Below are 21,387 nucleotides of genomic sequence, written 5' to 3'. Positions count from 1 at the left end.
TGTCGCTGTTGGTTCCATTGAACAAGTGAAAAAGGCGATGCAAGATGTATTCCCCAAAGAAGATGAGGTAACTTAGAAAAAAAAAAGAAAGTTCTATAGCAAATTTTCTGTAATCCTTTTGATTCTTATTTTAGATTGTCTATTTTGGTTGATAGTGAAAAAAAAAAGAGGCTATATGACATAATCTGGTTGTAACTGTTTTATGAAGATGGGGACTTGGGCTTAAACTTTGCAAACCTTTCTCACATTTATCTGATAATTTATTAGGATCTAGCTAAAAGGATGTAGATTTCCTTTGTTGGTGTTGTAGATTGTTGTAAAGTCCCAGGTGCTAGCTGGTGGAAGAGGCTTGGGTACATTCAAAAATGGATTTCTAGGTGGAGTCCATATTGCCTATGCTACTCGAGCAGAAGAAATAACTGGTATGAAAAGGCCATTTTCTATCAAGTAATATGTGCTTCTACTACTAAACTTCATTTCTTGTTTCAAAACTGATCATAGTCACAATTTTGGGTGGAAATGAAGTTCCCAGATAAGTTCAGCATTACTTGGTATGTGGCTTAATTTTGAATTTTAGTAGTAGAAGCCTAGAGTATATACGACACCCATTTTTCCACTTTCGATGGCTCCCTGTGTTTTCAAGTTCTTGGACAGCACAATTTTCCAAAATTACCAAATTTGCCAATAACTTAGCAATGTGGGTGATGAATGCTATATACTGCTATGCAGAAATGTAAAACCTTCATACTTCAGCTTCCAGTTTTATTTTTTTCCTCTTCTCTTTCCTTTTTTTCCCACAAGTATTCATTTGACATTGTTGGGTTGTTTCAAGGGAAGGGAAAAGTTCAATGATATTAGTTCCTTATTCTGAATGTTTCAAAGCACAAATATTTGTTGCAATATGTTTGATAATCTCTGAGAATGTGTTCCGGAGAGATTATAATAATCCATGCTATTTGTTTCATTAATTGTTGCTATTTCCATTCGGGTTTTATGCTACGTCTGGAATTTACCATTGTTAATCAATTGGTTTCAGAGAAGATGCTTGGACAGATACTTGTTACTAAACAAACTGGACCCGAAGGGAAAATCGTCAGCAAGGTTTGACTTTTTTCTGCTATCTTTATGGTACTTGTATTGAGTATGTTTTCTTCTCTAGGAATATGCCTTTGGAGTGCAACTTCAGAATTGGTGCCTGAATTGAAATTGAAGTTGGAGATTGTCTTTGGGAGCCAAATGCAATTCAAGGATCTGACTTTGTCAATTTGTGATTAATTGCAGGTTTATCTTGCTGAAAAGCTTTCATTAGTCAATGAGATGTATTTCTCCATTATTCTTGATCGTGCAAGTGCTGGTCCTGTAAGTCAACAACGATTCCATGAAGAGATTCACTTATAGAGAGATTTGATTGTGGCTATTTTCTAAAGAGGCTGGAATTCATGTTGCTTTCTTTTCTGCAGCTTATCATTGCCTGCAGGAAAGGAGGAACCAGTATTGAAGATCTGGCAGAAAAGTTCCCTGACATGATTACTAAGGTTCTTTCCGATCTTATTTGTTTTATTTATCGATGCAGCTTTGTATTTAAGCTAATGCTGCTGACTAATTAAAGCTTCTTTATTTTTTCCTACCAGGTGCCTATTGATGTTTTTAAAGGTATTACTGATGAAGATGCTGCAAAGGTTGTTGATGGTTTGGCTCCGATGGTGGCCAACAGACAAGATTCAATTGAACAAGTGAAAAAGTTATATAGCCTTTTCTGTAAATCTGACTGCACATTATTGGAGGTAACCATTTCACATCTTTTGCTCATGATCTAACGAACTGCCACAGAGTAGATTTCTAACTTGAAAAGCATTCCCCACCCCCACCCCTCTTTTCTCTTACTAACCCTTGAAACTCACTCTATTGAGCAGATCAATCCCCTTGCAGAAACTTCTGATAATAAGTTAATAGCTGCTGATGCCAAAATGAATTTTGATGACAATGCTGCTTACCGTCAGAAAGACATCTTTGCCCTTCGTGATCCAACACAGGAGGATCCCCGTGAGGCATGCAAAGAGTCTTTTACTTTTCATTCATTCATTCATTCGCACCAGTCTATCTATTTTTTTTAATGCCTTTTTCCTTATATCTAATGGGTTTATTTAGCTCCTAATAGGTTGCTGCTGCAAAAGCTGACTTGAATTACATTGGCTTGGACGGAGAAATCGGTTGCATGGTGAATGGTGCTGGATTGGCTATGGCTACCATGGACATAATTAAGCTGCATGGAGGAACTCCTGCTAATTTTCTTGATGTTGGTGGGAACGCCTCTGAAGGGCAGGTATTTAGGCTGTTTATAGTTTCTGGTAAGGTTAAGTGTTGTTGAGATGCCTTAAAGAAAAGCTATTGCATTATGTGGTGTGTAGGTTGTGGAGGCTTTTAAAATTCTAACATCAGATGAGAAGGTGAAAGCAATTCTGGTAAACATTTTTGGAGGAATCATGAAGTGCGATGTGATAGCCAGTGGAATCGTGAATGCTGCCAAACAGGTAAAACTCATTTATATTTCTTCATGGTTACTCATTATGATTCAACTCACGTGTCACGACTATTATTGACGGGTTTTATTGTCAAAGGTTGATTTGAAAGTGCCAGTGGTGGTTCGGCTTGAAGGGACGAATGTTGAGCAAGGAAAGCGAATTCTCAAGGTAAAGTCCTAACAGAAATACTAAAATTTCACCTGTGAAAAAACAAGCCATCACTTTATCCCCTTGCATATGCAGGAAAGTGGTATGGCGTTAATTACAGCAGAAGATCTGGATGATGCTGCTGAGAAAGCCGTCAAAGCGATCTGTTAGTCGAACTTTTTGGTTTTTGATAGCATATATTCTTCAACATACGATACAATTGCCAAGTTCTTATTCTTGCAATAATAATAATAATAGTACTTATTAAGTCTTTAAACTCTAACGGCTCTTTTCGTTATTAAGCCTGTCTGAGATCCTGCTTGAGATGCAATATGCAGTTGATAGAATAGTGACCATTGGATTCACACCAACTGCACTAGGAAGCACACTCCCATCACACACATACAGTCCCTTTGCTTCCCAACACTCACCGTTCTCGTCAACCGCCCCGTCTTCCTCACTAGCCCCCATTCTGCAGCTACCCATCTGGTGTGCTGAACAGTACATGCTCCACACTTGTTTTCCACTGCTTGGACCTCCTTCTGCACATACTGTGCCCAGAAACTCCTCGAAATCCTCGTTCTTCATTCCTTTGCAGCTCACTTTCTGCCCGTCGCTCCGGTATGTGCCTACTTCACTTGCCCCAGCCGCGGCCAATATCCTCAACACTCTTCTTAAACCGACTTTCAGATTCTCTGTGTCTGTAATGCTCAGTTCGTACTTGATCCGCCCTGCCTTCTTCACTTCCCCGCACCCCTCGTCTCTCACCAGTGAAAGTAAGTTCACTGTTCTCGAGTACTTCCTCATATATTCCTTCATTTCACGGCCTGAAGTCCATGGGAACACGCCTGCAAATGAACCGGGACCCAAGGCTGCTGCTTCTACAATGGCTTTTACTTTGGGGGTTCCATCTTCTACCTTGTGGAGAGAGGTTAGTATTCCTCCCTCGTGGTTTTTGCCTTCGAGTCCTGACAGGGATTCCGGGAAGTATCCCCATGCAAGAAGAACGGGGTGCAGATGGAGGTTGTTCCCGATGTTTCTGTTCTTCAGCCCACTCGAAATCAACAAAGGCGGTGTCATTAGAGACCCACAAGCTGAAACTGTGGCCTTAGCCTCGATATAAAGCTTCTTTCTGATGTTTTTGCTTTCACTAGTGGCTTTCACTCCCAAGCATCTTCTTCTTCTTCTCATCTCTCCCCCTCTCCCGTCTTCTACTATAAACTTCTCCGCTTTGCAGCCTGTCAAGATAACCGCGCCCTTGTTAACAGCATCGACAAGCCAAGTCGAATCAGTCCCCTTTTTGTCGCCTGTTTTGCAGCCATAACCACAAGACCCACAGTAATGATTCTCCGAACAATTTCTTGGAATTGTCTCAACCTTCAAGCCAAGGCTTTCGCACCCTTTTCTTAAAACTCGATTCTGAAGGCCTTCCTTGGGGCAATGCTCAGTGACACCAATCCTTTTACACACAGCATCCATGGCTGATTCATATTCTGTGCTCCCAAACATTGGAATCTTATGCTCCGAACACCACTCCTCGAGGACACCACTGGGAGTCCGAATGGAGGCTGACCAATTTATAGCAGAACCGCCACCAACCGTCGTTCCAGCCATGATTACAACTTTCCCATCTGTGCTCGTTAACATTCCACCTGATTCATACATTTCATTCATCGAAGGTCCCTCGAGGCCCGAATAATCCTCAGCCACGAAGTAGTGGCCTTTCTCCAGCACCACCACCTTGTGGCCTGAGTTTGCCAGGACTGCCGCCGCTACTCCTCCGCCACAACCAGAACCAACAACCACAACATCACATTTGATTCTGAGGATGTCTTCCTTTGGATCCTCGGCCACATTTAGGCCTTTCTTGATCAGGGATTCCTTCAGGCTAGCATCAGTTTGGTATGCAGTCTCAATAATACCCTTTTCAAGTGGTCTTTCCCTCTGGACTTGGACTTGGACTTGTTTGGTATCTACATGGTACCCAATTGCTTCCCATGCCGGATTGTTACAACTTTCATCGGTCTACCAAAATTTACAAAAATTAGATTAATGGGAAAATGGTCAAATGTGACCTTCAACTTTACCAGAGACTTCAGTTAAGCCTTCTAACATTAAAAAGGTGTCAAACTTGTCAAAATGGGTCAAATATGTCATGTTTACTGGTAACCTAATATTACCATTGTTCATCGTTGTTGACCACTGTTAACCGCTTGTTTACTGCCGCTAAATCACACCATTACAAAGAAAAAAGAAAATTGAAAAAAGACCGGTGACGATCGACGCTTTCCCTACTAGAGAAGATGATTGGATTCTTCAATGACAATGGCGGCAGCAACCGGCGACAATTTTCTGGTCACCAAAATTGTTGATAGAATCCTAATAATAAGTTATTCCACGACTATTGGGTTTAAATGTACCAAAATGAAAAGTTTAAGTGTTTACTTGCACTTTTCAAAATTTTAGGAGATTAATTACATTTTCATGTAAATTTCAATGGTCTATTTTAGACCCATTTACCTAGATTAAAAGAAGGAAAAATGATCAAATTAGCCCCTAAGTCAAAAGAATAGCCCTGAGTGAAAACAACTCCATTTAGATCTCCTAAATCGGTTAAAATATTCAATTAAGTCTAAAATTACTTGTTCGAGAGGTTAGTGCTTTCTAATGCTGAAATGGCTCTCTTTTTAATTTTTTGTTTATCTTTTTCTCTCTCTTTATTATTGTTGTTATTATTTATTTATTTATTTTAATTCAACCACCGATGGTAAAACAGTCGTTGGCTGTCCTCATTCAAGGACAACCATGGCTGTCTGGCAAACAGCGGTAAAAAATGACGACTGTGGCTATTTGACAGCCACGACTGTCTTAAAAGACGGTCATGGCCGTCTAAAAAAAATTTCATTTTTTTCTTTTGGACAGCCATGGTTGTCTTCACTCAAGCATAGTCGTGGTTGTCCGACGACAATCAAAACTGTAAAAAATGATGGTCGTGGCTCTCCAACAACCACAATTGTCTTAAAAGACGTCCATGGCCATTTGAGACGATTGTCTAAAACAAATTCAATTTTTTTTTTTTTTACAATCGTGGATGTCTTCATTCAAGCACAACCGTGACTGTCCGATAATAATACGACTGTAAAAAATGACGGACGTGGCTCTCCGGCAGCCACGACTGTTATAAAAGACGGTCATGGCTTGTTTAATTTATTTTTTTTTGATAGCCTTGGCTGCCTCACCAGAAAACCTTGGCTGTCTTTTTTCAAGCATAGTCATGGTTGTTTGACGACAGCCACGGCTGTAAAAAATGACGGTCATGGCTATCTGACTATCCTAAAAGACGGCCATAGTCGTCAAACAAAATTTAATTTTTTAGACATCCATGGCTGTCTTTATTCAAGGACAACCGTGGCTATCCGACTACACCCACGACTGTCCTTGAATGAGGTCTGAGGACATCCATCGGTGTTTACAACCGGTGGTTGTAGGATTGTATGAAGAAATTAAAAAAAAAAAATTAATAAAAAAGAGAGCAAAAAAGAAAAAAGTACAAAAAAATAAAAATTAAAATACCGATACACATGTCAACATTATACAGCATTAACCTGTGAAACAGGTAATTTTAGACTTAATTAAACTTTTTAACCGATTTAGAAAATTTAAATGAAGTTTTTTTTTCACTTAGGTGTCTCAATTGCACTATCCGTTTGATTTAGAGGCCAATTTGACCCTTTTTCCAAAGAAAGATGAGAATTCAAGAAAGTGGTGATTGGACAGAGGTAAGTTACCCAAGATAGAAATGTGTAAAAGCATGCCATTTTAATCAACAAGAAGGCAACTCTGAGGGGAAGAAGAAGAGTTTCCCTTGACCATTTCTGGAGAATGGCTTCTCTTTGGTGCAAGCCTAATTCTGAGAACTTGAGAATGAATGGCCATCTTCCATCAAAGCAAACATGCCCACAAAGCATAAGACTCCCCAATCTTGTTGACAACATGATCAGAACTAATCTCAGCACCAACACTGCTTCAGGTAAGCAGTTCTTCACCAACATCTCTGCAGTCTACATACCACCACAAATATTCCCTAAAAAGAAATGGACTAAAAGGAAACTTTACAATAAAAATCTTGGAAAAATATATAGTTATTACCTCATCAGGCAATGGTGACTGGGAAGCAGAAGTAGCAAAGAAGAGACGAATTGCTTCAGAGTTCTTCTCATCATGGTCAGGAGGTGGAAGAGGAGGAATGAGAGCTTCACAGATAGAAGATAATGCTTCAATCTGAGAAGAAGACAAGCCATGGCTATAGCCTTTTTCTCTCCCCCTTCCTCCTTTCAATAATGGATGCCACACTCTTCCCTTCATTTTTTTTTTCTCTTCCTAGTTCAAGATCTCAATTCTTTGCTATTTCTTGGTTTAAGCCTTTAGCCTATTCTTTTATTTATACTCATATCTTAATTGAGTTAATTTCAGCGGAGGTCCTTTGTCTTTGGTGGCAATTCTAAATTTAGTCATAGATTATCGTTTTTGTTATTTAACACCTCAGATTATCATATTTTGGACATTTTTGGTTCTTCCGATAACTTTTCCTGTGAAACCCTATTTTAGACAATGGTATTTTTGTCTCTTCAATATTTTTTATTATTTTCTCAATGAGTTAATCCAACGGAGGTCTCTTGTCCTTTGTGACATTTTCAAATTTAGTCATAGACCATCGTTTTTGCTATTTAACACCTTTCTGGTGAAACCCTATTTTAGGAAATTGTATTTTCCAATGACATATAAGAGGCTTGTCTTTTTTTTTTTTCTTTTCTTTTTCTGCTTTACAACTATAGGAGATATTCACAAAATCATGGACTAATAAAACAATAGCGGTCACATTAAAGCCAACCGGGTGACGACATCCTAAGCTTTCCAATTGTTGTAAAATGATTCACTCGCACCCGGATGTCCTCACGTACTCGGTATCATCATTGACGAAGGACGATTTGGGGTTGGGGTGAAGGAAATGAAGACAATAGCTGGGTGAAGGAGATGGTGTAATCCGCGACTGAAGAGACGAAAAAAAATTGGCGAAAGAAAACTGAAAAATAAATAAATTGAAGAGACGAAAATACTCATGTCTATTCACACAGGGGCGGAGCTACCCATTGGGGTAGGGGGGCTCTGGTCCCCCTCCCCCCAACCCCCGCCCCCATTTTTAGTAAATATATATGTATATATTATTATAATATGGATAAATTACACTTTTGGCCCCCCCTCCTAATTTTTTTTTTTAAAAAAAATCTATTATGTATATATTAAATTAAATGAACTCGAAAGTTACACTTTTCGTCCCTAAATTATTGGATAATTATAGAATTCGTCCTTAAGCTATAATTGACGTCACAAATTTCATCATTTTAATAACAGGTTGTGGTCACTCTTCGTCTCTAAGTTATACTAACGTTGCAAATTTCATTCCTAATGTTTTGTTAATAAAGGGACGAAATTTGCAACATCAATTACGGAGTATATTTTAGGGACGAAAAGTGAGCACAACTAATAATTAGAGATGAATTCTATAATGATCATATAACTTAGGGATGAAAAGTGCAAATTTTCCTTCTTTTTTTTTTTTTTTTTACTATTGTATATATTTTGTGTTATGTGAAAAATTTGAAAGTAATGTTTGATTGTACTCATATAATTATATATTATATATTTCATATATTATTGCACATAGTATAATTAAAAATAATTATCAATAATAATTGGCATAATCATATATGGTGTGTGTGTGTGTGTGTGTGTGTGTGTGTGTGTGTGTGTGTGTGTGTATATATATATATATATATATATATATATATATATATATATATATATATATACACACTAGTTTTTCTACGCGCTTTGCGCGAATAGGATAATCCCAATGATTCATAGAAGATGTTCATGCATAGGTAAATAAATGTTGAATTTGTTTATAAAATTTTCACGCATTGATAAAAGCATAATTGAAATATTAAGTTTTGTTCTCAATAATCAAAATAAGATTAATTAAACGAAAAAAAACTTAACTTAAATTTATTTATTTTTTTAAATGAAAGAAAATCAAATGATTTTCAAAGTTCCTGGTTTATAATCATTGAATGATATATATTTAGATGGGCTAATTATTTGACCAAAGTTTATATTAAATTTTATATTATATTTTTTAATACTTTGTAATATATTCGTAGTACATGTTTAACAATTATGCCAACTCTACTTGGGATGTGGTTCGACCCTAAGACATCTCTTATAGAAATTAACGGAATTAAATAGTTAAGAATAATAAACAGTTAACGGAATATTCTGTTAAGAAAGTTTATACTAATGGAATTTAAGGTTATTTAAGGGAAGAAAATAATATAATAAAGGGTAAATAAGGAAAATCATTAAGAAATACTAAAATCAAAATAATATGAACCATTCAGTTTAAGAAATAATTAGGACCGATATTTTTATATTCCAGTTAAGGGCCTAATATTATTGGCTCTTATTAAAATTGTATATATATATATATATATATATATATATATATATATATATATATATATATATATATATAATGATATTGTATGGTCGGTATTAATATCGACTAAGATGATAAATTTCCTCTATAAATTCGACTTTCTCAACCCAGACTTTCTGGCTCCACCCCTGTATTCACCATAAAAAGTCATCGAAGTGACCAAGTGTCCAAAATATGATAGTCTGAAAAGAAAAGTTCTTATATGATCACCAATATATATATTATAATATAAACCTTATTAACTCTTATATTATTTTAGATATTTATTTATATTTTAGATAGATCTCTTTTCTACCTCAAAGTACTTTTAAAATTTCGTACGACAAATGATACGATCCTTGGTAGTTTCTAACTTTCTATGGTTACCTATATTGAAATAAGGTTATTTTCAAAAAAAAAAATAAAAATAAGGTTATATTGGCGTCGGTGATGAGTTTGGTAAGATGATACTTCATACTAGAGAAATATATATATATATATATATATATATATATATATATATATATATATATATATATATATATATATATATGTGTGTGTGTGTGTGTGTGTGTGTGTGTGTGTGTGGGGTAAAAATTAAATAAGATACATTAATAAATTATAGGGAAAATTGTAATTTATGCCCCTCACAAATATGTCAATTATCAATGTCACCCCTGAATTATCAGTGATGTAAATGTTGCCCCTCAATTTTCAAAACGCGACATATATTGCCCCTCTCCTAATATGAAGAAGGAGAAAAATTGTTGTCGATGGAAGGAGAACAATCAAAGAAAGAAAAATTGAGGAAAAAAACGTGGTCTTCGAACAAGAAAGACGACGGGTAACCACATTTACATTACTAATAATTCAGGGGAGGGGCAATATATGTCACGTTTTGAAAATTGAGGGGCAACATTTACAGCACTAATATTTCGGGGTAACATTGATAATTAGCCTATTTGTGAGGGGCATAAATTACAATTTTTCCTAAATTATATAGACTATGGTTGGACGCTAGTCCAAAATGACATTGTGTCTGCAATTAATAAATTATGTGCCGTTAATAAATTGAAGGTACGTACATAATATGTTAAATCAACAATTCAGCGTATAATATATATTTAGTTAACACATTATACTCATATCTTTTATTTATACTCATATCTTAATATATCAAATACTACAAATTTTTGTTTAAGTAATTTTATTCTACTTTTTAATATATATATATATATATATATATATATATATATATATATATATATATATATATATTGTAAAAAATAAGATACATTAAAATAGGAAATTATATCATGAACTACGGTTGAATGCTAGTCTAAAATGACATTGTGGCGGCAACTAATAAAGCATGTGTCTGTAAATAAATTAAAGGCACATAATATGTTAACTTGGCACATAATATGTAGTTCTTTTATTTATACTCATATCTTAATATATCAAATGCTACAATTTTTTAAGTAATATTTTTCTACTTTTTTTAAAAATATATATCGTAAAAAAATAAGATACATTAAAATAGGCAAAATATATCATGGACTATGGTCAAACACTAGTTTAAAATGACATTATGTGTTTACAACTAATAGATTATGTGCTTGTAAATAAATTGAAAGCATATAATATGTTAACTCGGCACATAATATGCTGTTAACATTTTTTTTTTTTTTTTTGAAAATATATATTCATATATACTCATACCTTTTATTTATGCTCATATTTTAATATATCAAATAATGCAATTTTTTGTTTAAGTAATATTTTTCTACTTTTTTAAACATATATATGGTAGAAAAATAAGATACATTAAAATTTAAAAATAGGCAAATCATGGAGTATGGTTGCACGCTAGTCCAAAATGATATTGCGTGTCTGTAATTAATAGATTATGTATTTGTAAATAAATTGAAAACACATAATATGCTTTTTTTTTTTTTACCGAACAAATGTAATACTTTTATATTTTGATGTAAAAGTATTACTTTTTTTCATCAAAAGTATTATATTTTTCCTAAGTAATGTTGCACTTATAAAGGAAAATGTAATACTTTTGATAAAAATGTAATACTTTTACATCAAAATGTAAAAATATTAAATTTTTGTTCAAAAATATTATACTTTTCCATATAAGTAATAAACATTTCATTTTTGATTTAGTATTACATTTTCTAGTATAAGTATTATATTTCATCTTGACCCGACATGTCTCACGGACAAAGATTTATGAGACGATTTTACACAAGTTTTTGCCATAATTTTAGAAAGACTGTAAACATAATCAATATATTATGAATAAAGAAGGAATATAAAATCAAAATGAATTTGTAAATGTACGGTATGTAAGTACAATTAATGAGTTATTATATTCAATGAAAAAAACATAAATTTACAAAAGAAAAATCCGAATATATTAGAATCTAAACCTTTTTGACTTCTTATATAGTTTTAAATATTTATTTATATTTTAGATATATCTCTCTTCTACCTCAACGTAATTTTAAATTAAAATATGTTGTACGACAAATACTAGGATCCTTGTCAAAATCATTGGTAGTTTCTAACTTTCTACGGTGACCTATATAATATATTGAGATAAGGTTATATTGGTGTCAGTGATGCGTTTGGTAATAGGATACTGAAGAAAGTTTTAATTTTATTTTTGTCCTAAATTTAAGATTGTCATTATATTCTATTTATAGTTTTTTTTTTTGTCAAAAAAAAAATGATTGTTGGTCCTAATTAGGCATGTGCAAGAGTCACAAGACCCGCATAACCCGTCCGATCCGAACCCCAGTTTGTCACACGTACGGATGGAGTATCCAAATTCGAAGTATAAAATCTGAACCACACTACATTTTATTTGGACTATATAATTTTGGGTGGGAGATAAATATTTGATATCCAACTCGTCTGAATATCCAAACTTATATATATATTTGTATATATAATATATGAAACGACGTCGTTTGGGACATATATATCTATACTAGCTTTACGCGTGCATTGTGCGAATGGGTTAATGGCCAATATTTATATTTATATAAATATTTGAAAGTATATTAATGCAATATTATATAGGAGAAGTTCATACATAGGTAATTAAATGTCGAACAACTTTGTAAAATCGATAGTCTACATACTTGGTCTAAATTCGATAGTCTAAATTATAAATACTACTTTTGGTTTGAATTTTTCTAAGTATTCCCAATTCTCTTTTGAGTAACATTGTCATTGTCTTCATCTTCACTATTTGTCCTCTCCCTTTTTGTTGGTAGTGTGTTATTTGCAATTGGGTTATTATTGGTAGCATAGATGACAACATCATGCAATGAGATTATGGTGTAGGAAACTGTGGATTTTTCTTGTTGTGTATATGACTAGGATCTTAGTTGTACTATGAACTCTTGATCTTGCAAGCGCATGTTGATATTTTGCAGTAGTAGTTTGTTCCCCTACATGTTTCATGTGGAAGTATTGAATAAAATTTTAATATTTATTATATTTGTATAAGAGCATCCACACTAGGGGAGCAAGTGGAGAGAATGCATTACTTTTAATATTTTTAATGCTGACATGGATGAGAGATGGAGTGGAGAGAGAAATTTGGGAAGCATCTGCAAGAGTTGGGAGCATCATAAGCATGTTAATAAATGTATTCGATTGAACTACATGCAGATTGTCAGTATTTTAGTTCTGTGTGTTCTAGCCATGTTACCTATATGTCTTTTCATCCGACTGTTTTCATCCAAGTGTTTTAATCTAGTATTGTGAATTAGACATGGTTACATCTGTGTGTTTTCATCCAAAAAGAACAAAGAAAAATATGAAAAATGATATCTGTAGAATAAGAACACTATGTTATTTACAGTTTAAAAAAAAAAAAAAAAAAAAAAAAAAAAAAAAAAAAAAAAAAAAGATTGCAGACCCTAATCATGGAAGACACATTGTCGGCTTTTAAAATTTTTTGCTCCTCTGCTTTCAGTGACAGCTTTGCACACAACGCACCCGGATTGCCAGACATGTGGATGGTTTCTTGCAAGATCTTGTAATTTTGTATTTTTGCTGTGTTCGGATAGAGGCTGAAGGCTCTCTGTATGTATGTATATATAGATGTGCATGTCTGATGTGTTTTTCTCCCCTGTTTTCAGTTACAATATACTTCCCTCACAGCGCAACCTATTTGCCTTTGTGGTCTGCTGAGGATGAAGCTGAGCCAGACATCTTGTTCGTTGATTGTAGAGAGCTGTAATTTTTTTTTTTTTTTTTTTTGCTGTGTTTGCATAGAGGCTGAGGTCTCTGAATATGTATCTATATATAAACATCGAACTGAGGTGAGGTAGCCATTCAAACTTGCGTAAAAAATAAACAAACTATCAGTGAAAATCTATAGGCCACTCCCCTAGCCAGGTTAGTTGAAACCACACGCAATAGGCCACTCCCCTACAAATCTGGCTTTCATGATACGTTTCTGATCGCAGCCTTCTCTCCACTAACCTAAAAAAAAAGAAAAAAAAAAAAAAAAAAAAAAAAACAATGATATCGTTTTAGATGGGCGGGAAAATGCTGAAATCTGATTGGCTGAAATTTAGTGGCTTTTATATATATATATAGATATAGATTACAAGGTAGTATCTGTTCTATACTTTCTCTAACAACTAGAGCCCAAAGAGTCAATACTCCATCACCGGGGTTCGATCCTGTGACCTTCCCTCAAGGGGAGCCACATAGGTGTCATCTGAGCACAAGGTGCTTGACCACCTAACGTTATAATTAGTTGCACCTAGGTGCACGAATGTTAACAAGGTAAATTACTTGCACTTGTAAGTGATTTTACTTGCACTTTTTACCTGTAAAGGTGCATCAGCTACTTGAACTTATAACACATTTACTTACACCAAATTTTGAGTTATTTACAAAAATACCACCGCGTCATTTTTTAAAATTACATTTAATTTGTTGATTTGGACACGTGAACGGCTGTGAGTGGTTCTCATTTCTTTCTTAGGCAACAATTGGTATTAGAACGTGCCCATATATATATACGCATGTCGTGACACTCCTTAATTTCCACAGCTTGTCGGACCGTGGCCTCCTTAGTTGGCAGTTGATCTGACACTGAGCATTTTCCTTATTTTAAATACGCATTTTAAATATATATATATATATATATATATATATATATATATAGTTGGCAGTTGACACTCATTAACTCCGTAATTAATTCATGGTCACGTTTTTCGTATGGAGAAGGAGATGACTGATGAGGAATAAAGATGTCCAATATCCTTTATCTATTCCCTTTTCCATTATTTTTGTAATTATTTCTTTCTTTAGTTCTTATAGAATATGAAGTGAAGTAAATGTTTTAATACTTAAAATAGATCAAAATGCCTTTGTATCTGATGCTATTTAAACAGTTTTGTTGATGAATGATAAAAAATTATCATATCATAATAATACTAGGATCAAACGTACGTGAATGTGTGTTTTGAATGAAAAAGAAAAAATTAAAAGTGGACTAACACCTATAAATCTATGACAAAAAATGGAATTAACTCTAATAATAATAATAATAATAATAATAATAATAATAATAATAGCAATAGCAAAAGCAATAATAATAATAATGATGATACAAAGAAAAGATTTGCACACAAGTCCTTGCCAATGCCTACTCTCTTTCATTATTACAAAATATGGTAATCAACATTTAGAGATATGTATATTAAGTTTTGTTTTTATAAACATATATAAAAAGTATATTAAGTTTTGTTTTTATAAACATATATAAAAACAACATTATGAATTTACTATATAGTAAACAAAAATATATATGATGAACATTTAGGGTTGTTAGCGAACAGAGTTTTTGGTAAACACTTGTTTATTAAGGTAAACGAACATAAATGAATAAATTTTAAAGCTCGTTTAATAAACGAACAGAGTTTGAACATTTGTATGTTCGTTTGATGAAAGCTCGTGATTGAGGCCGGTTCAGGTTTGGAATCGTTCCTCTCATTACAAGAGGTATAGAGGGTGTTTGACAATTAGTTGATAATGATAGTTGATAACTGGTTGGGTTACCACCACCACTCCATCATCACCACCATCATCATCATGCTCTCTAAACTGCAAATGGAAGAGAACGCACTCATTTTAAACTGCGAATTGAAAAGGGATGATGCGAAGGTATGTTGCTCAAGGAAGAGAACGCACTCATTTTAAACTGCAAATTGAAAAGGGATGGTGGAAGGTATGTTGCTTAAGGATTAGGTATTAAGGGATAAAATTGTCAAGAGGATTAGGTATTAAGGGATAAAATTGTCATTTACCCAATCAGCTATTTAGAAAAGTTAGGGTGATCAGCGTTTTGTATTTTGACTGATTGGCCCAATCAGCTATTAGCCAAACATTCAAAAATAGCTTATTGACCAGTCAATTAGCTCTTCTTGGTCAAATAAGCTACTTTTTGATTGATAAGCCAATAACCAAACACTCTCATAATCCAAGCAGGTGTGAGTATGTATGTTCAGGATATATATCTTATCAGGTATACTATCAAATAATGTATCTTCAGTACACAAATAATGTACATTTATTAATGATTCACATTGCAATGTGAAACATGGTTCACAATATAATTTGTCCAGCGCGAGGGTCGGGTATGAGTATCATCTGAGTTTGCTAAGTTGGAGCAATTGTTGTGTTACTAAAGTTGAGAAATGGGCCAAGGACCTTGTGATCCAATGACACCAAGTTGCTCCCTTTTAGGAGAGGTTGTGGGTTCGAGCCTCAGTGGATGTAATTATGAACAGATACTACATTGTAATTATTGACTTTTTGTGCTTTATTTGATTGAGAAAGTAATTATGAACAGATACTACATTGTAATTATTGACTTTTTGTGCTTTATTTGATTGAGAAAGTAATTATGAACAGATACTGCATTGTAATCGAGTAAAAATGGAAACAGCATTGTGTGAACCATAATCGTCAAATGAAACTATAGTAGAATTAAAAAAAAAATATTGTTATAATAAAACTAGTGTGTGTGAAAAAATAAAACTAAAAAACATAATAATATTGTCAAATGAAACTGAAATATATTTCAAATAATAAATACTTCATGGTCCATGTTGTTACATAGACCATGGTACATAATAAAATTTGCCTCAAACTTCCCTCTTGGCTCTTGCTCGCAGATTCTCTCAATTTCTTAACTACTGATTGTCATTTACAACCAATCCACTGAGTGTTGTTACACAATAATAACCTCTCTTCCCAACAATGCCATTGCATTGATGTAAATAGGAGGATACCTTATTCTGAACCTCTATTTAAATCCACTTCAAAACTTATTCCCTCCTGCTTCCTAAAATTTTTCACAACACTTTGATTCATTCAATCTCTGCCCAACACCAACTTTCCCTTCTTTTTTTATTTAATCTCCGCCTACTACAACCTATAAAAACAACACAAAACATACCCAGCCCACCTGCACTCTATTTAGCATGTTCACTTCTCTGTGTCTTAATCTCACACAACAAAGTGTGCATCATCTCGCATCTCGCCACAATGAAAACTATAATCGTAAGGACGTCTGCTCAAAGGGGATTGCCCCTAAGTCTTCTTCTTCTACCTTATCATCCTTGCATCTCTTGACAAAAAGAAACTGGCCTCGCAAGTGCAAAATCTGCAAAGATTCAATGGCATTGTGAGAAATTTTATCAAAATGCCAAAGTGAAACCTGGTCGCAGAAAAACTGAAGCAAAAAAAAAAATAATAATAATAATAATTCTCCTTAATACATTTCTCCTTAATTACGACTATATAAAGTTGGTATGGACATGCGTTGGTAGCTGATATGGTATGCATAATCGCATTACCTAGGCAACTGCAAGGAAGGGCTATCTGATCATTTCCCAATTTCAGTTATTGTATTCAAAACTTGACATTAAGGAAAGAAATTTGGACACAAAGGAAAACAATAGAATACCACCTCTTCTTGGAGTATGGGAGGAAGGTTCTCTACTGAAAGAAGGCTGTTTATTTCCTCCACAACCCTTACATCTTTGATATTCATCCATGTCTCTAGGGGCAAGGCCAATAATAGAGCTGTTAGCACATCATTGCTCATTGGGTGAACATCTGAGCAACTATCTCCGCCAGAACTACAGCAGCTCGGTTTCATTTGAGATGTAGGGACTAGAACATCCAACCCTTGTTCTCCATGACCATTTACAACTGTCCCTGACACTACAGTAACAGGCTTGTCACCAGTAGCTCTGTAGCATCTCACACATGTTTCCTGGCAGCAAAACATATCTGATGAACCAGATCTCCCTGAAAAAAGACCTGCCCCCTGGCAGCAAATTCGTGCAGCAATATCAGGCAAATTATCTACATGGCCCAGCGTTGCTCTCATCTGGCAGCAAGATTTTTCTGAAGATAAAATGTCCATCACTTGCTTATAAAGACCAGTCGCCCTGATTTGCTTTAACACATCTTCCTGGAAATATATGGTGCATATGTTCAAGGAAAAAAAATAGAGGGATAGAGCTTAAAAATATGATAAGTATTCAGAAGCTAGTCTGGTTTCTTTATATCACAATCTTTTGCTGAGTACCTTTGCAGCAAGTCTTCCCTTCTCTTCTTCACTCAAACTTTTACCACCTTCCTCTTGTCTTCGGATTTCTGCCACCCACTTAATGAATTCAGAGAAGTTAGAAGGTAGAGATGCAAAAACAGTTGATAGAACATCTTTTATGTCCTTGACATTGTCTGAACTCAACAGCAAAGGAACATCTTCTGTTAAATACTTTGAAATAGCAACCCAACTCTCATGCTTACAGCTCTGCACAAATTCACATTTTAAGATTTATGAGGACTAAGCTTATCCAGTTTTGCAGATGGCAAATAGGTCAATACTCTTTATACACATTACCAGAATATTAATGTAAATATATATTTGTTCTTATGAAGTTAGTGATGTAACAATGTTACTTAAATCATACCAGGGTATAAAGCAGTGCTGGAGCTCTGTGAAGCTTGGATACAAGCATGAACCTGGAGTTTTTTACAACACACCAGGAAAATAGTGAATAAATTATGATAGGTGATAAAAGATGTCATAAGTGTAGGCCAAAGATAATTATTTGAGCCTTGCAAGAAAAAGGTATGAAAACAAGAGCAAAATGACCTGGAAGGACAGATATTCAAAAATTGAACGCTCAAAGAAAGCCCTTAATAACCAATGCAATGTAACATCAGCATGGAAGTACTTTTAGGATGTATCTGTTTAATGGTGATCTGAGAGACATCAAGTTATTAAAATGTAAATAAGACTATTACCACTACTGCTTTGAGAAATTACTAATTTGGGGAATATAGTGATCCATAAATTCCTTATTGTCTACTATCATTTATTCTGAATTTGGTACACCTTCTCTAATAAGAACAGCCACTTTAAATATGCGCGCTTTTTTAAAACACACATCTGCAACTTCCAAGTAAGAACTATAGAATAACATATGCATGTGCAAGTCACTTACCCCCTATGTAACCCTGTTGCTTCATCAACAGTATCCATGGCTTCCCAAAGAAGTGGAAGTGGAACCCAATGAGGAGGGTATTTAAACCGTGCAACATCTAGAATCAACGCCATATCACTCCCGGCATGATAACCACCGATAGGTGAAAAGTGACCACTTCCTGTCTGTCAACATTATCACAATAATGGTTTCACCACTTCATGGAGCGGAATAGAGAAAATATAAGTTTCACTAGCTGGATATGCTAGGCTTGTTGATTACCTGCTTAAAGGCTCCTCTATGATATGATGAAATCAGATGGCAATCATCAGAAGTGGAGCATGCTATGAGATGCTTACGGAAGTCATCAACATTGCTCTGACTTGTGCGAAAAGCTTCCACTTTTGCTCCAGCACAACGAGCCAAACACACAACTTTCCCAAAGGAGATACCCTTAGCTTTAACCTTTTCTAATGGCTCACAACAGTCCAACATAGATTCATCAAACCATCTCCAAGGCCCTGCATACACAATTTGGTAAATCACAAAATTCATACCATGAAACCACAACTTTCTGAATGTCAAAGCTCCATGTACAGCTACAAAAAATTACATGGTGAAGTTAACGGTGTTATAGCCTATACCATGTTTGCTTTGAAGAATTACAGCAGTGTAATGATAAAAGTTTCACCTTTCCATTTTCTTCCTGGATCAATAGCAAGGGAATTCAAGACCATTGAAAGGCTAGCCAAGCCACAATATGCAGGTTCAGATTGTGTCTGGAAATATGAAATCAACTTAAAGAAGCCTTCCATTGTTCCATTTTGACTAGCCTCCATGAAGAGTTGCTGTATTTGCAATAATCAGTAGATTAGAGAAATCAAGACGAGGAGCACAAAGAAGAACAAGTATATATGGGCAAACAATATAATGTTCTTTTGCTTTCATTCCTGGTGGGGAAAATTGGTCCTCAGCCCAGCCCAGCCCAAGGAGGCTCAGTGCAAGGCAGGCCGCAGGCCCAAAGAATCAGGTCAGGTCCATCCTCTCTGGAGAAGACAGGTGGCAGGTCATGCAAAGAAGAGCCAACAATCAACTTCACAACCACAACGATTGACCAATGAGAACCAAATGCAAGAATGATGAATATGCCTGTCAATCATTTCCTCCCTCTTGTATAAATACCCAATCATTTATAATTAAGGGACACCTGATCTTCTGTATTTATTACCCTCATAAGTCATAAACTGCTATATAGACAAAGGTGCTTGGCAGGGTAGAGTGTTCACCAGAAATAACCTCATACTTAGTTCTTGGGTAATAGATCATTTACTCCATCAATTCCAATTAATTTACTAGATTCTACAGTTCTCTTTCCTTTTTGTAGCTATACAAACAAAAACAATTATCAGATCTAACATTTTAAAGGTAGCAGCATGGAATTCATAGTCCCAAATACAACTTCATATCGGCAAAGGCTAATCATGGAGTGAAATCTAGTTATTAAACGCTCAGATCCATGCCAAAACAGCAGCAAAACCTTGAAATGGCGTTGAAATACTAATACTCATTCCGATTGCTCAAAATTACCGATTATCCACAAAAGCATTCTTAACTCACAGGATTGGTAGTATATACTTAAATAAACCCTAGCTTTCTGCAGGAGTAGAGGAATCAGAAATAGTGTAAACGACTAACCTTTCCTTCGGTAGACGCGAAATCAATAGCCGGAGGTGACGGGAGTATACGCCGGTAAAGGCCTGCCATCGCCATTATTCCGGCCGCCGACTAGGCGAACAGCTCTAATGGTAAGTCAGCGGTGGGAGGTTTTGTTTCGGACTTCGGACCCGCGTAAATTAACCGATTTGAAAAAAACAGGAAAGCAGTTTTGCTTTTCGCGCACGCCTTTATACCCCTTTAGCGTACTTATGACGATAGGAATATTTTTATTTTATTTTATTTTTTATTTTTATTTTATCGTATTACACTCTCTTGATAGATAAGGGTCAAATAAACCCTCCAATTATATACTAAAGTGTAATTAGACTCTCAGTTAAAAAACTTTTAATTTAACCCTTGTTAAATTTGTACAATTAATCTATTTGATTTATAATAGAATGTTGTTCTTAAGTCACCTGTCACATAGGATGCTACATAAAATACTACTTAAATTAACATTTTTTAAAAATTATATATTTATAAAAATCAAAATAATAATATTTATTTATAAAAAAAATTAATTAAAAAACAAAACAACATGAAATCGTCCATGGCAACTTGGAAGCTGCCATGGCTTCTTGTCCACGGATGAAGAATCATGGCAGGCATCTCCATCCTAAACGGAGAAGCCCGCCATGGCAGCCAAGCTGCCTAGCAATTGTTCGTGGCAACTTAGACGAAGTAGCTTAATGAAGAAGTTTGGATTTTTTTGTCAAATGGAAATTTTTTTTAATTAGTTGTTAAAAGATTAGTTTTAAAAATAATTTTTTTTTTTTACTTTTTAAATAAGATTTCACAAAAGATGCATGTCATCTAATTGGATGTTCTATTAGTTTGATGGTCTAATTGAACTTTGGTATATAGTTAGAGGGTTTATTTGACTCTTATTTCAAAAATTTATAATTTGAATTAGTTT

At 34.6% G+C, this 21,387-nt stretch overlaps 3 protein-coding genes across 4 annotated transcripts in view; 1 reads left to right on the top strand and 2 right to left on the bottom strand.

Annotated features, from left to right (window-relative positions):
* LOC109182788 (succinate--CoA ligase [ADP-forming] subunit beta, mitochondrial-like) overlaps nt 1–2,879 on the top strand; it is a 3,377-nt gene extending 498 nt beyond the window's left edge. Inside the window, exons 2-12 of the mRNA XM_019332981.1 lie at nt 1–67; nt 311–422; nt 1,037–1,101; nt 1,282–1,359; nt 1,461–1,535; nt 1,632–1,784; nt 1,914–2,048; nt 2,159–2,323; nt 2,409–2,531; nt 2,619–2,690; nt 2,766–2,879. The exon at nt 1–67 is cut by the window's left edge and continues 44 nt beyond it. Of these exons, the coding sequence (XP_019188526.1) occupies nt 1–67; nt 311–422; nt 1,037–1,101; nt 1,282–1,359; nt 1,461–1,535; nt 1,632–1,784; nt 1,914–2,048; nt 2,159–2,323; nt 2,409–2,531; nt 2,619–2,690; nt 2,766–2,840 (1,120 nt within the window). The 3' untranslated portion in view covers nt 2,841–2,879. The remainder of the gene's footprint in view (nt 68–310; nt 423–1,036; nt 1,102–1,281; nt 1,360–1,460; nt 1,536–1,631; nt 1,785–1,913; nt 2,049–2,158; nt 2,324–2,408; nt 2,532–2,618; nt 2,691–2,765) is intronic.
* LOC109182783 (long-chain-alcohol oxidase FAO2-like) lies at nt 2,837–7,058 on the bottom strand. 2 transcript variants are annotated; one of them, XM_019332975.1, is made up of 3 exons: nt 6,819–7,058; nt 6,458–6,730; nt 2,837–4,694 (listed from the first exon to the last, which is right to left on the bottom strand). In XM_019332975.1, exons 1-3 carry the CDS (start codon nt 7,032–7,034, stop codon nt 2,949–2,951), a joined length of 2,235 nt encoding a protein of 744 aa, XP_019188520.1. In that variant the 5' UTR covers nt 7,035–7,058; the 3' UTR covers nt 2,837–2,948. The 2 variants fall into 2 exon arrangements, with proteins under 2 accessions (XP_019188520.1, XP_019188521.1); XM_019332976.1 differs by having other exon boundaries at nt 6,458–6,723; nt 6,819–6,859.
* A 9,480-nt stretch (nt 7,059–16,538) lies between these two features.
* On the bottom strand, nt 16,539–20,629 carry LOC109182785 (glutathione gamma-glutamylcysteinyltransferase 1-like). Its single transcript, XM_019332978.1, has 8 exons — nt 20,451–20,629; nt 19,447–19,603; nt 19,038–19,276; nt 18,777–18,940; nt 18,240–18,291; nt 17,852–18,079; nt 17,225–17,734; nt 16,539–16,918 (listed from the first exon to the last, which is right to left on the bottom strand). Exons 1-8 carry the CDS (start codon nt 20,523–20,525, stop codon nt 16,808–16,810), a joined length of 1,536 nt encoding a protein of 511 aa, XP_019188523.1. The 5' UTR covers nt 20,526–20,629; the 3' UTR covers nt 16,539–16,807.
* Between the last annotated feature and the right edge of the window lie 758 nt (nt 20,630–21,387).

The sequence above is a fragment of the Ipomoea nil genome, unplaced genomic scaffold, assembly GCF_001879475.1.
Source record: "Ipomoea nil cultivar Tokyo-kokei standard unplaced genomic scaffold, Asagao_1.1 scaffold1074, whole genome shotgun sequence".
Lineage (NCBI taxonomy): Eukaryota > Viridiplantae > Streptophyta > Magnoliopsida > Solanales > Convolvulaceae > Ipomoea > Ipomoea nil.
This window is presented reverse-complemented; position numbering and strand designations above follow the sequence as displayed.

Excerpts from the sequence above, each read along its gene's own strand:
- LOC109182783 (XM_019332975.1), bottom strand. The coding sequence starts at position 7,034 with ATGAAGGGAAGAGTGTGGCATCCATTATTGAAAGGAGGAAGGGGGAGA. Across the intron at positions 6,731-6,818 it reads AGTCACCATTGCCTGATGAG|ACTGCAGAGATGTTGGTGAA; the intron begins GTAATAACTATA and ends GGTGGTATGTAG. Across the intron at positions 4,695-6,457 it reads TTTACACATTTCTATCTTGG|ACCGATGAAAGTTGTAACAA; the intron begins GTAACTTACCTC and ends AAATTTTGGTAG.
- LOC109182785 (XM_019332978.1), bottom strand. The coding sequence starts at position 20,525 with ATGGCGATGGCAGGCCTTTACCGGCGTATACTCCCGTCACCTCCGGCT. Across the intron at positions 18,080-18,239 it reads CAGCACTGCTTTATACCCTG|AGCTGTAAGCATGAGAGTTG; the intron begins GTATGATTTAAG and ends GAATTTGTGCAG. Across the intron at positions 16,919-17,224 it reads CTCCCATACTCCAAGAAGAG|ATTTTGCACTTGCGAGGCCA; the intron begins GTGGTATTCTAT and ends GAATCTTTGCAG.